This window comes from Oncorhynchus clarkii, chromosome 6 (assembly GCF_045791955.1).
Source record: "Oncorhynchus clarkii lewisi isolate Uvic-CL-2024 chromosome 6, UVic_Ocla_1.0, whole genome shotgun sequence".
NCBI lineage: Eukaryota > Metazoa > Chordata > Actinopteri > Salmoniformes > Salmonidae > Oncorhynchus > Oncorhynchus clarkii.
This window is the reverse complement of record NC_092152.1, coordinates 80,728,952-80,741,902: the sequence shown is the minus strand read 5'-3', so window position 1 is coordinate 80,741,902 and position 12,951 is coordinate 80,728,952. Positions and strand designations below refer to the sequence as shown.

Sequence of the window (12,951 nt, the reverse complement as noted above, 5' to 3'; positions counted from 1 at the left end):
ACTAACACCACTCTGTTAGTATCTATATACTAACACCAACACCACTCTGTTAGTATCTATATACTAGCACCAACACCACTATGTTAGTATCTATATACTGTACTAGCACTAACACCACTCTGTTAGTATCTATATACTAACACCAACACCACTCTGTTAGTATCTATATACTAGCACCAACACCACTCTGTTAGTATCTATATACTAGCACCAACACCACTCTGTTAGTATCTATATACTAACACCAACACCACTATGTTAGTATCTATGGACTAGCACCAACACCACTCTGTTAGTATCTATATACTAACACCAACACCACTATGTTAGTATCTATATACTAGCACCAACACCACTCTGTTAGTATCTATATACGAGCACCAACACCACTCTGTTAGTATCTATATACTAGCACCAACACCACTCTGTTAGTATCTATATACTAGCACCAACACCACTCTGTTAGTATCTATATACTAGCACCAACACCACTCTGTTAGTATCTATATACTAGCACCAACACCACTCTGTAAGTATCTATGGACTAGCACCAACACCACTATGTTAGTATCTATGGACTAGCACCAACACCACTCTGTTAGTATCTATATACTAGCACCAACACCACTCTGTAAGTATCTATATACTAGCACCAACACCACTCTGTAAGTATCTATATACTAGCACCAACACCACTCTGTTAGTATCTATATACGAGCACCAACACCACTCTGTTAGTATCTATATACTAGCACCAACACCACTCTGTTAGTATCTATATACTAGCACCAACACCACTCTGTAAGTATCTATGGACTAGCACCAACACCACTCTGTTAGTATCTATATACGAGCACCAACACCACTCTGTTAGTATCTATATACTAGCACCAACACCACTCTGTTAGTATCTATATACGAGCACCAACACCACTCTGTTAGTATCTATATACGAGCACCAACACCACTCTGTTAGTATCTATATACGAGCACCAACACCACTCTGTTAGAATCTTTATACTAGCACCAACACCACTCTGTTAGTATCTATATACTAGCACCAACACCACTCTGTTATTATCTATGTACTAGCACCAACACCACTCTGTAAGTATCTATGTACTAGCACCAACACCACTCTGTTAGTATCTATATACGAGCACCAACACCACTCTGTTAGTATCTATATACGAGCACCAACACCACTCTGTTAGAATCTTTATACTAGCACCAACACCACTCTGTTAGTATCTATATACTAGCACCAACACCACTCTGTTATTATCTATGTACTAGCACCAACACCACTCTGTAAGTATCTATATACTAGCACCAACACCACTCTGTAAGTATCTATATACTAGCACCAACACCACTCTGTTAGTATCTATATACTAGCACCAACACCACTATGTTAGTATCTATATACTAGTACCAACACCACTCTGTTAGTATCTATATACTAGCACCAACACCACTCTGTTAGTATCTATGTACTAGCACCAGCACCACTCTGTTAGCATCTATATACTAGCACCAACACCACTATGTTAGTATCTATATACTGTACTAGCACTAACACCACTATGTTATTATCTATGTACTAGCACCAACACCACTCTGTTAGTATCTATATACTAGCACCAACACCACTCTGTTAGTATCTATGTACTGTACTAGCACCAACACCACTCTGTTAGTATCTATGTACTAGCACCAACACCACTCTGTTAGTATCTATATACTAGCACCAACACCACTCTGTTAGTATCTATGTACTATCACCAACACCACACTGTTAGTATCTATATACTAGCACCAACACCACTCTGTTAGTATCTATATACTAGCACCAACACCACTCTGTAAGTATCTATATACTACCACCAACACCACTCTGTTAGTATCTATATACTAGCACCAACACCACTCTGTTAGTATCTATATACTAGCACCAACACCACTCTGTTAGTATCTATGTACTATCACCAACACCACTCTGTTAGTATCTATATACGAGCACCAACACCACTCTGTTAGTATCTATATACGAGCACCAACACCACTCTGTTAGTATCTATATACTAGCACCAACACCACTCTGTTAGTATCTATATACTAGCACCAACACCACTCTGTTAGTATCTATATACTTTCACCAACACCACGGTGTAAGGACCTGTATCCTGTCCATGTGTGTTGTGTTTCATATTAAACTGAATTGCATTGTGTATGTTCACACTACGATGTGCAGTAGGACTGCTGCAACCGACAACATATTAAAACACATGTACTGTGTATGAATGTGTGAATGCATGTGTGTAATTATGTACCTACATAACTGTACATGTCCGTATGTATGCGATGTAAAATACGTATGTTTCTGGCCTTACCTAGTTGCTCCAGTTTGGGCTCAGGACTCTTGAACAGGCTGAGGAGGAGCTGGGAACAGTGGCTGATGATGATGAAGGGCGGGGCCAAGGCTGGCCGGCTGTGGTACTCCACGATCAGGTTGTACCTCTGGAACTTCCAGAAGATGTCTGTGTTGCCCTGCACCACCTGGAATGTGTAGCTGTAGGCACGCAGGTGGAGGAAAGGTCACAGCGAGAACACACTGCATGAGTGTTAGGAGAATTATGTTCTCCAGGTACATCACCCAATGTAATTATATTACTCAGTCTGTAAACCAGAATGTGTAAGATCTGGTCGAATGAAACAGACGGAGCCCAGCTAAATAGTCAAAAAGGTTTATTCACGGAACGTTCTAATGTCAAGAATACAAAACAATTCATTTTATACTGACTTCTCACGCCCACATTCACACAACCATACACACACACATACACACACACATGTCCTGCTCCGCACACACTGTCTGTCTCACTACCCAGCAGACAGAGATAGTGACCATGTCCTTGAGCCGTACTCCCAGTTCTCTCCCAAATCTCTAGTCAGGTCGGCACCGAGCTCAGACAGTCTGTGTTTAAAATACCATAAAGACATATTGTTTTACCCTAATCCTGACTAGAACTACACATTTATTGATTATGATTTTATACATTCTAATCAATTCCATACAATTATATGGTTTCAGGGTAGAATATTCTAATCATTCAATTAACAGACAATTATCACCTATCAATGAGATACATGTGAGTAAGTATTGATCTTTTTTCTGTAGTAATCCAAAAGGTAGAGAGACAGTTGAATTGTGTATGTCTGTGAAATATACAACCTGGAACAAACTACAAAAATCTCTGAAACTGGAAACACTTATCTCCCTCACTAGCTTTAAGCACCAACTGTCAGAGCAGCTCACAGATTACTGCACCTGTACATAGCCCACCTATAATTTAGCCCTATCAACTACCTCTTTCCCAACTGTATTTAATTTATTTATTTATTTTGCTCCTTTGCACCCCATTATTTTTATTTCTACTTTGCACATTCTTCCATTGCAAAACTACCATTCCAGTGTTTTACTTGCTATATTGTATTTACCTTGCCACCAAGGCCTTTTTTGCCTTTACCTCCCTTCTCACCTCATTTGCTCACATTGTATATAGACTTGTTTATACTTTATTATTGACTGTATGTTTGTTTTACTCCATGTGTAACTCTGTGTTGTTGTATCTGTCGAACTGCTTTGCTTTATCTTGGCCAGGTTGCAATTGTAAATGAGAACTTGTTCTCAACTTGCCTACCAGGTTAAATAAAGGTGAAATAAAAACAAAATAAAAAACCTTAATCGTTATTATTATTAATAATAATCCTATCAGATGGTTGTGTGAGACAGTCACAGTTCAGGCCAGACTCTTCCTGTCAGCCATTAAAAGCTCTGTATTGCTTGCAGTTTGGGGTATTAGGCTGGGTTTTTGTACAGCACTTTGAGATATCAGCTGATGTACGAAGGGCTATATAAATACATTTGATTTGATTTGTTCTTGCAGCACATGATCATTGAATTGGGACATGTTTTTGGAGTCTCCCTCATCAGAGTAAACTATTCTTTCCTGGGTGATGACTGTGGGCTGAGTAACACGTGTGTGTGTGTTAAGTCTGACCTTGTACATATTTGCCATTTAGCAGATGTTTTCATTTTACATACGGGTGGTTTCCCGAGAATTGAACCCACTGTCCTGTAGTCGTCAAGCCCCATGTTCTACCAACTGAGCTGCAGAGTAGCGTGTGCGTTGAGTCTGACCTGAACATGGCGATGAGGAGGTTGAGCAGCAGAACGTTGGTAACCAGTAAGAAGATGACCAGCAGTAGGATGACCAGCCAGTTGGCGTAGATGTTGGGACAAGGGGGCAGAGTTCCCATGATGATCTCCTCTATCACCGTGGTGCAGTTGGTCTCGGGCATCCGTGCCACTGGGAAGATAACATTAGATAGTTCTTCACTATCGGTTGTTCACAGATATTTGCCTTTAAGAACAAGAAAATGCACTGCGTAACACAGACGCAGGTCGCCCGCTGAGGTCGCCCGCTGAGGTCGCCCGCTGAGGTCGCCCGCTGAGGTCGCCCGCAGGTCGCCCGCTGAGCAGTGCCCCAGCAGTGTGGTCAAGCATGCTGAAATACTTTGTTTACAACAAGGCTCTTATATTCACTAACAATTCAAGATGTATAATGAATGACAACAAGATGTACCACTGAACAAAACTGAACTACTCGTAAACTACATGTAAACTGAACAACATGAAAACTACATGACAACGGAACCACATGTAAACATGTAAATGGAACCACATGTAAACATGTAAATGGAACCACATGTAAACATGTAAATGGAACCACATGTAAACATGTAAATGGAACCACATGTAAACATGTAAATGGAACCACATGTAAACATGTAAATGGAACCACATGTAAACATGTAAACGGAACCACATGTAAACATGTAAATGGAACCACATGTAAACATGTAAACGGAACCACATGTAAACATGTAAACGGAACCACATGTAAACATGTAAATGGAACCACATGTAAACATGTAAATGGAACCACATGTAAACATGTAAATGGAACCACATGTAAATGACATGAAAACAGATCTTCATGTAAACTACATATAAACATAAGTACATGTAAACTACATTTAAATTAAACGTAAAGTGTGAACCACATGTAAACTGACTAAATGTAAACTACATGTAAACTAAGTGTAAACTACATGTAAACTGGCTAAGTGTAAACTACATGTAAACTGGCTATGTGTGAACCACATGTAAACTGACTAAATGTAAACTACATGTAAACTAAGTGTAAACTACATGTAAACTGACTAAATGTAAACTACATGTAAACTGACTAAATGTAAACTGAAGTACATGTAAACTAAGTGTAAACTACATGTAAACTGACTAAATGTAAACAGCATGTAAACGGAAGTACATGTAAACTAAGTGTAAACTACATGTAAACTGACTACATGTAAACTAAGTATGTACACTAAGTGAAAACTACATGTAAACTAAGTGTAAACTACATGTAAACTGACTACATGTAAACTAAGTGTATACTGCATGTAAACTAAGTGTAAACTACATGTAAACTAAGTGTAAACGACATGTAAACTGACTAAATGTAAACTACATGTAAACTAAATGTAAACTAAGTGTAAACAACATGTAAACTGACTAAATGTAAACTACATGTAAACTACATGTAAACTGACTAAATGTAAACTACATGTAAACTACATGTAAACGGAACTACATGTAAACTAAATGTAAACTAAGTGTAAACAACATGTAAACTGACTAAATGTAAACTACATGTAAACTACATGTAAACTACATGTAAACTACATGTAAACGGAACTACATGTAAACTACAGTGCCTTGCGAAAGTATTCGGCCCCCTTGAACTTTGCGACCTTTTGCCACATTTCAGGCTTCAAACATAAAGATATAAAACTGTATTTTTTGTGAAGAATCAACAACAAGTGGGACACAATCATGAAGTGGAACGACATTTATTGGATATTTCAAACTTTTTTAACAAATCAAAAACTGAAAAATTGGGCGTGCAAAATTATTCAGCCCCTTTACTTTCAGTGCAGCAAACTTTCTCCAGAAGTTCAGTGAGGATCTCTGAATGATCCAATGTTGACCTAAATGACTAATGATGATAAATACAATCCACCTGTGTGTAATCAAGTCTCCGTATAAATGCACCTGCACTGTGATAGTCTCAGAGGTCCGTTAAAAGCGCAGAGAGCATCATGAAGAACAAGGAACACACCAGGCAGGTCCGAGATACTGTTGTGAAGAAGTTTAAAGCCGGATTTGGATACAAAAAGATTTCCCAAGCTTTAAACATCCCAAGGAGCACTGTGCAAGCGATAATATTGAAATGGAAGTAGTATCAGACCACTGCAAATCTACCAAGACCTGGCCGTCCCTCTAAACTTTCAGCTCATACAAGGAGAAGACTGATCAGAGATGCAGCCAAGAGGCCCATGATCACTCTGGATGAACTGCAGATATCTACAGCTGAGGTGGGAGACTCTGTCCATAGGACAACAATCCTGTATATTGCACAAATCTGGCCTTTATGGAAGAGTGGCAAGAAGAAAGCCATTTCTTAAAGATATCCATAAAAAGTGTCGTTTAAAGTTTGCCACAAGCCACCTGGGAGACACACCAAACATGTGGAAGAAGGTGCTCTGGTCAGATGAAACCAAAATTGAACTTTTTGGCAACAATGCAAAACGTTATGTTTGGCGTAAAAGCAACACAGCTGAACACACCATCCCCACTGTCAAACATGGTGGTGGCAGCATCATGGTTTGGGCCTGCTTTGTTTCAGCAGGGACAGGGAAGATGGTTAAAATTGATGGGAAGATGGATGGAGCCAAATACAGGACCATTCTGGAAGAAAACCTGATGGAGTCTGCAAAAGACCTGAGACTGGGACGGAGATTTGTCTTCCAACAAGACAATGATCCAAAACATAAAGCAAAATCTACAATGGAATGGTTCAAAAATAAACATATCCAGGTGTTAGAATGGCCAAGTCAAAGTCCAGACCTGAATCCAATCGAGAATCTGTGGAAAGAACTGAAAACTGCTGTTCACAAATGCTCTCCATCCAACCTCACTGAGCTCGAGCTGTTTTGCAAGGAGGAATGGGAAAAAATGTCAGTCTCTCGATGTGCAAAACTGATAGAGACATACCCCAAGCGACTTACAGCTGTAATCGCAGCAAAAGGTGGCGCTACAAAGTATTAACTTAAGGGGGCTGAATAATTTTGCACGCCCAATTTTTCAGTTTTTGATTTGTTAAAAAAGTTTGAAATATCCAATAAATGTCGTTCCACTTCATGATTGTGTCCCACTTGTTGTTGATTCTTCACAAAAAAAATACAGTTTTATATCTTTATGTTTGAAGCCTGAAATGTGGCAAAAGGTCGCAAAGTTCAAGGGGGCCGAATACTTTCGCAAGGCACTGTATATGTGCACCAGTGGAGGCTGCTGAGGGGAGGATGGATCATGATAATGGCTGGAATGGAGAATATGGATCCATATAAACCATGTGTTTGATGGATGTGATACCATTCCACTCTGTTCCAGACATGACCCTGAGCTCGTCCTCCCTAATTAAGGTGCTACCAACCTCCTGTGATGTACATGTAAACTGAACAACATGTGAACTACATGTAAACTGACCTACATGTAAACTACATGTAAACTGACCTACATGTGAACTACATGTAAACTGACCTACATGTGAACTACATGTAAACTGACCTACATGTGAACTACATGTAAACTGACCTACATGTGAACTACATGTACATGACTATAACAGAGCAGAGGCATTGCTAGAAAAACAGAAAACATTCTATCTCACCGTCAATCTCCTCCAATGGGATCTGGCCAAAGATGTGCAGGTAGGGTCGATACAGGACCCTGCGAAACACCCAGTCTAGGCGTGGGTCGTTGGGGTGGAGAAGGGCCTGAGTAGCCACGCCGTACGCTATGAGCCACACACTCAGGAAGAACAGGAAGAAGAACACATCCTTCATCTGTCAGGAAGAACAGAGTACAAACATGACCTATAATCCTCCTCTGACATACACTAGCAATGTACCAGGTTATAAAGTTAGAACCACAATTCCATTTATACACAACAGGGTTGGGGTCAATTACAGTCAATTCAGGAAGTACACTGGAATTACAAATACAATGAAAAATAATAATTATCAATGACAAATGTTTGTTTAACTTTCTGAATTGACTGGAATTGAAATGGAACTGACCTCAACCCTGATACACAAATACATCAAAGTTTTCAAAATGTGTTTTAGTGGGGCTACGTTGTATTTCTGGGTCATAAACCTGGTACATTTGTCATACATGATTGTCTTTTAAACAGTTCTCTACGTTACCATCCTCTCCACAATGATGATCTTGGGCCCCAGCTGCTTGTGGATGGCGAAGATGTGGATGAGACGCAGTGTGAACACCATGAAGTCCAGCGCCAGCACCGTTCGCCCCGCCTCATACGTGTCTTTCATCATCCTGTCATAATTACATCCTATATTAGACCTGTATTCAACTATGGCCCTCAAATTCAAATCTGGACCTCGAAGCCAGTTCCACTGATTTTTGTACATTGTTTAAAATTCTCCTCCCCCTAATCAGGAACTGATTAAGACCTGAGACACCAGGTGGATACAATGAATTATCAGGTAGAAGACCAAAGCAGCAGTAGTCCCCGGACCTCGTAGGGTCAGATTTGAATACCCCAGCTGTACGGAGTTAATGTCACTACCAATGTCACTTCACACAGTAAATGTACTGAAAATCAGCAGTTCTCTTTCTATCACTAGATATCACACCACAATTATAGCCTACTGTAGTCTATCATATAGCCTACTGCAGTCTATCATATAGCCTACTGCAGTCTATCATATAGCCTACCTACTGTAGCCTGTCAAAATGAATGTATTGTTAGAAATCATCACTTTTAAAAAAATCAAATCCTCCTGCTGCAGGGTTATTTTACTCTTGCGACGAAAGCGGTCAAATGAAGATCCTACACCTGTATATTTGTATTTTATAAATGTATTTAACCAGGAAAAGCCCACTGAGACCCAGAGCCTCTTTCTCAAGGGAGACCTGGCCAAGAAGGCAGCAACGATCAATACATGACATCATTTAAACATATAACAATACAACAACATGATCCAGCCTAAAACAAAAACATTTACACTCCTCCGTAAGTCTCCCATCAATATTTTAAATTCATTCAGTGACACTAACAGATCCAGATGAAGCGTGGACTGTAGACTATTCCATTCAGGGTCACTAACATATCCAGATGAAGCATGGACTGTAGACTATTCCATTCAGGGGCACTAACATATCCAGATGAAGCATGGACTGTAGACTATTCCATTCAGGGGCACTAACATATCCAGATGAAGCATGGACTGTAGACTATTCCATTCAGGGTCACTAACATATCCAGATGAAGCATGGACTGTAGACTATTCCATTCAGGGGCACTAACATATCCAGATGAAGCGTGGACTGTAGACTATTCCATTCAGGGTCACTAACATATCCAGATGAAGCGTGGACTGTAGACTATTCCATTCAGGGTCACTAACATATCCAGATGAAGCATGGACTGTAGACTATTCCATTCAGGGTCACTAACATATCCAGATGAAGCGTGGACTGTAGACTATTCCATTCAGGGTCACTAACATATCCAGATGAAGCGTGGACTGTAGACTATTCCATTCAGGGTCACTAACATATCCAGATGAAGCGTGGACTGTAGACTATTCCATTCAGGGTCACTAACATATCCAGATGAAGCATGGACTGTAGACTATTCCATTCAGGGTCACTAACATATCCAGATGAAGCGTGGACTGTAGACTATTCCATTCAGGGTCACTAACATATCCAGATGAAGCGTGGACTGTAGACTATTCCATTCAGGGTCACTAACATATCCAGATGAAGCGTGGACTGTAGACTATTCCATTCAGGGTCACTAACATATCCAGATGAAGCGTGGACTGTAGACTATTCCATTCAGGGTCACTAACATATCCAGATGAAGCGTGGACTGTAGACTATTCCATTCAGGGTCACTAACATATCCAGATGAAGCGTGGACTGTAGACTATTCCATTCAGTGGCACTAACATATCCAGATGAAGCGTGGACTGTAGACTATTCCATTCAGTGGCACTAACATATCCAGATGAAGCGTGGACTGTAGACTATTCCATTCAGTGGCACTAACATATCCAGATGAAGCGTGGACTGTAGACTATTCCATTCAGGGTCACTAACATATCCAGATGAAGCGTGGACTGTAGACTATTCCATTCAGTGGCACTAACATATCCAGATGAAGCGTGGACTGTAGACTATTCCATTCAGGGTCACTAACATATCCAGATGAAGCAGGGATTGTAGATGATTCCATTTGTCTGGTGCACAAGAAGAGAAGCCAGTCTTGCCTAATACTGTGAATGTCCTGGGGACTTTAAGTAGCAACCACCTAACAGACCGGGTATGGTAACTGGTGGTGGTGAAGGAGACCAGACTACAGAGGTAAAGAGGGAGTTTACCTGCTGGTGGTGAAGGAGACCAGACTACAGAGGTAAAGAGGGAGTTTACCTGCTGGTGGTGAAGGAGACCAGAATACAGAGGTAAAGAGGGAGTTTACCTGCTGGTGGTGAAGGAGACCAGACTACAGAGGTAAAGAGGGAGTTTACCTGCTGGTGGTGAAGGAGACCAGACTACAGAGGTAAAGAGGGAGTTTACCTGCTGGTGGTGAAGGAGACCAGAATACAGAGGTAAAGAGGGAGTTTACCTGCTGGTGGTGAAGGAGACCAGACTACAGAGGTAAAGAGGGGGTTTACCTGCTGGTGGTGAAGGAGACCAGAATACAGAGGTAAAGAGGGAGTTTACCTGCTGGTGGTGAAGGAGACCAGAATACAGAGGTAAAGAGGGAGTTTACCTGCTGGTGGTGAAGGAGACCAGAATACAGAGGTAAAGAGGGAGTTTACCTGCTGGTGGTGAAGGAGACCAGACTACAGAGGTAAAGAGGGAGTTTACCTGCTGGTGGTGAAGGAGACCAGACTACAGAGGTAAAGAGGGAGTTTACCTGCTGGTGGTGAAGGAGACCAGACTACAGAGGTAAAGAGGGAGTTTACCTGCTGGTGGTGAAGGAGACCAGACTACAGAGGTAAAGAGGGAGTTTACCTGCTGGTGGTGAAGGAGACCAGACTACAGAGGTAAAGAGGGAGTTTACCTGCTGGTGGTGAAGGAGACCAGACTACAGAGGTAAAGAGGGAGTTTACCTGCTGGTGGTGAAGGAGACCAGACTACAGAGATAAAGAGGGAGTTTACCTGCTGGTGGTGAAGGAGACCAGACTACAGAGGTAAAGAGGGAGTTTACATGCTGGTGGTGAAGGAGACCAGACTACAGAGGTAAAGAGGGAGTTTACCTGCTGGTGGTGAAGGAGACCAGACTACAGAGGTAAAGAGGGAGTTTACCTGCTGGTGGTGAAGGAGACCAGACTACAGAGGTAAAGAGGGAGTTTACCCTAAAGGGCTTTGTAGATGAACACATACAAATGTATCTTTTTGCGCATATAAAGTGAGGTCCAACCTACCATTTGGTACAATGTGCAATGGTGGGTGAGGGACTTGGCATTTGCAATAGAGGGCAAGGATGCATGATAAACAGAGTCCAGTCTCTGTAAGACAGAGGAGGCTGCATGATAAACAGAGTCCAGTCTCTGTTAGACAGAGGAGGCTGCATGATAAACAGAGTCCAGTCTCTGTTAGACAGAGGAGGCTGCATGATAAACAGGGTCCGGTCTCTGTAAGACAGAGGAGGCTGCATGATAAACAGAGTCCAGTCTCTGTAAGACAGAGGAGGATGCATGATAAACAGAGTCCAGTCTCTGTAAGACAGAGGAGGCTGCATGATAAACAGAGTCCAGTCTCTGTAAGACAGAGGAGGATGCATGATAAACAGAGTCCAGTCTCTGTAAGACAGAGGAGGCTGCATGATAAACAGAGTCCAGTCTCTGTAAGACAGAGGAGGCTGCATTCAAATACAACAAGTCACCATAATCAATTACAGAGAGAAAAGTGGCCTGAACAAGCTTCTTCCTAGCCATAAGCGGGAAGCCTTATTACGAAAAGAAAAACCCAATTTCAATTTAAGCTTTGTCACAAGATTATCCACATGAACTTTAAAGGACAACTTGTCATCCAACCAAATACCTAGGTATTTGTAGGATGATACTTTTTCAATGGCTAAGCCACCAGATGTGACAATGCTAACCTTCTCTGGCAGAGTTCTAGCTCTGGTAAAGGTCATTAATCTAGTTTTTTTTTTGTATATTCAAGACCAGTTTGAGACCATAAAGTGAGGCCTGCAGTGACTGAAAAGCAGTCTGGAGCTCTTCAACAGCCTGAACCAGAGAAGGAGCACATGAATATATAACTGTATCATCTGCATATAGATGTAACTTTGTTGGTTGCAAGAGGGGAAATTGGATGTAAGAGAGGAAGGCCTCTGCTCACCTGCAGGACACACCGATAACGAAGAGTGAGATGGCCACCATGTCACACTTGTTCCAGTTGTCCTCCACGTACAGCTTGAATTTCTTCAGGATGCTCATGTCTTCGTCTGTGAAGAAACTCTGCATCACCCAGGTCAATAAAGCGTTAGTTCACTCTGTTAGAACATCACAATTAGCAGTATAATTCTAGTTGTGTATATTTTCGAGGTCATTTGAGTAATTTATGTCAAATTTCCCCCCAGGCTAAAAATACATTTATCCTTGTCGAATTTAGTTTAGTATGGAGGGAATAAGGTGCCATTTCAGACACAGATAATGTGCTATGGAACCATTATTTAAATAGGCAAGTCAGTTTAGAACAAATTATTATTT

At 41.1% G+C, this 12,951-nt stretch overlaps 1 protein-coding gene across 1 annotated transcript in view; it reads right to left on the bottom strand.

The window, feature by feature from the left end:
• LOC139411698 (transient receptor potential cation channel, subfamily M, member 5) overlaps positions 1-12,951 on the bottom strand; it is a 39,808-nt gene that overhangs the window by 7,482 nt on the left and 19,375 nt on the right. The window contains exons 18-22 of the mRNA XM_071158339.1: positions 12,581-12,699; positions 8,401-8,533; positions 7,863-8,037; positions 4,205-4,373; positions 2,394-2,572 (exon numbers count right to left, since the gene is read on the bottom strand). Coding sequence (XP_071014440.1) covers positions 2,394-2,572; positions 4,205-4,373; positions 7,863-8,037; positions 8,401-8,533; positions 12,581-12,699 — 775 coding nt within the window. The remainder of the gene's footprint in view (positions 1-2,393; positions 2,573-4,204; positions 4,374-7,862; positions 8,038-8,400; positions 8,534-12,580; positions 12,700-12,951) is intronic.